The 2,093-nt window shown below is 65.9% G+C and overlaps 1 protein-coding gene across 1 annotated transcript in view; it reads right to left on the reverse strand.

Moving 5' to 3' along the window:
* Positions 1–1,221: 1,221 nt before the first annotated feature.
* Positions 1,222–2,093, reverse strand: part of EMIHUDRAFT_207277 (hypothetical protein) — a gene marked incomplete at both ends in the record, with an annotated part of 1,026 nt that continues 154 nt past the window's right edge. The window contains 2 exons of the mRNA XM_005774522.1: positions 1,222–1,389; positions 1,616–1,699. Coding sequence (XP_005774579.1) covers positions 1,222–1,389; positions 1,616–1,699 — 252 coding nt within the window. The remainder of the gene's footprint in view (positions 1,390–1,615; positions 1,700–2,093) is intronic.

Genomic DNA, 2,093 nt, shown 5'->3' on the forward strand with positions numbered 1-2,093 from the left:
CCCAGGTACCCGGTGCCAATGTTTCGGCAAAGGAGGCCCCTGATTTGGTTTTTTCTTCTTTTCACATCTGTAAGGTGCCTATATGGGCTTCCAGTATCGGACCTTCAAGATATGCGCTTTTGGCCGGTGGCCTCTTCGGACATGGTACCTCCGGTGAGATAGTGGCTGCCAGTTCGAGACTGGGGCCGATCGAACTTGAGTTGTTCGGAGGAGGAATCCGGCCAGCACGGGTACAAAGAGGGGTACCCGGAGAATCCCCAGCTGCGGAAACGTAGTGTCGCTCAAGAGGTGCGATACTGCGGGGGAGTGTAAGGTGCCTATATGGGCTTCCAGTATCGGACCTTCAAGATATGCGCTTTTGGCCGGTGGCCTCTTCGGACAACATCGCCCCTTTAGCACCCTGTTCCACACCGTTGAGCGGCTCGGGCTCCCCCTCCCCTCCCCGCTGCCCGGCGCGGCGTGAGAGGCAGCACTCTTAGCGAGAGCACCCGTGGAGCACATGTTCTGTTCTCTGTGCGAGAACCGAGCCGCGACCTATCTCATTTTGAGATTTGAGTCGGCGGCGGCGGGGGAGGCTGCCGGTCCCCGCCGGATTCCTTCCGGGGCGGGGCCGGAAGTTGGGCCGGAGGGGCCGAGGGGGGGGGGGGGGGAGACAAGCGAGGTGCGCGAGGCACCTGCGCGGCGGACAGCTGCTCCACGCCCGCGAGCCGCAGGCCGGTGAGGGCGACCCCCTCCTCCTCGAGCTCGCCCGCCGGCCGCGTGAACTTGAGCGTGCTGCGCCGCTCCGCCGCCCGCCGCTCGATGTCGACGAGCTCGAGCCAGTGCCGCCTATTCACAGCTGCAGGTGTGAAGAGACGCTGTTCACAGCATGCAGAGCTCGAGCCAGTGCCGCCCGTAGCTCAGCTGGAGGGGGCTGAGGTGGCCTGCGGCAGGCGCACGCCGGAGTCGGCGCGGGGAGACGGTGCCGTGTGCTCAGAGCATTGCGTGGGCATACGGGCTGCGAACACAGCCGGGTAGAGCGGGGACAGCGGAGGGCAGCGGAGGACAGTCAAGTGCGTCTCCTCTCGCGCGCTGGCCGGACTACAGAGATCCGTCTCCATTCCACATCCAGGCGCGGTGGCTCGCGGTGGCTCGCGGTGCAGCCTCGTGGACGGGCGTGATTTGGGGAGATGCGGGGAGGTGTGGGGAGGTGTGGGGAGATGCGGGGAGATGTGGGGAGATCTAGGCGCAGTTGCCCGCAGCCTCGAGGAAGAGGGCCTCGACGCCGAAGCTGGCCGCGTCGCCGCCCTCGAGCGCCGCGTGGGCGAGGGCGCAGTGCGCTCTCTCGAAGCAGCCGCCGCACGCACGCGCGTCCCGCAGGACGGGCGGCATGCGGCCGTGCTGCAGCGCCTGAGGGGAGGGGGGCGAGTGAGGTGAGGTGTGCGGCTGAGCGCGTGAGAGAGAGAGTGAGTGAGTGAGTGAGTGGGTGAGAGAGAGAGAGTGGGTGTGTGAGTGAGTGAGTGTGTGTGTGTGTGTGTGTGTGTGTGTGTGTGTGTGTGTGTGTGTGCGTGCGTGTGTGTGCGAGAGAGAGAGAGAGAGTGAGAGCGAGTGCCTGCGGTGCGCAGCCCGCAGCCACGCGGTTCCGGTGGATGATCAGGCTCTCGAGCATCGCGGGATCGGCGTGGACGGCCGACACGCCGCGTCCGTCCGTGTTTGCCATCTGCGAGTAGAGGAGCAGCCCGGCGGGCACGTGCGCCCCGTGCGCCTATCAGCCGAGAGTCGCCGAGGTTCGTCGAGGTTCGTCGAGGTTCGCCGAGATTCGCCGAGATTCGTCGAGATTGCGCGTGCGCTCCTCGGAGAGCAGCAGCGTGTAGACGAGCAGCTGCGCCTGGTGCGGGGAAGTGTCTAGGAAGTGTCCAGAAAGTGTCTAGGAAGTGTCTAGGAAGTGTCTAGGAAGTGTCTAGGAAGACGAGCAGCTGCGCCTGGTGCGGGGAAGGAGGGCAGGGGCCGCGCCGCGATTGGGAGAGGCGGCGGGGAGAAGGGGAGGGGGCGGGCAGGTGGGGCGGGGGGGGGGGGGGGGACAAATTGAAAAGAGGAGGACGATTGGGGGTTTA

This window comes from Emiliania huxleyi, assembly GCF_000372725.1.
Source record: "Emiliania huxleyi CCMP1516 unplaced genomic scaffold EMIHUscaffold_31, whole genome shotgun sequence".
Lineage (NCBI taxonomy): Eukaryota > Haptophyta > Isochrysidales > Noelaerhabdaceae > Emiliania > Emiliania huxleyi.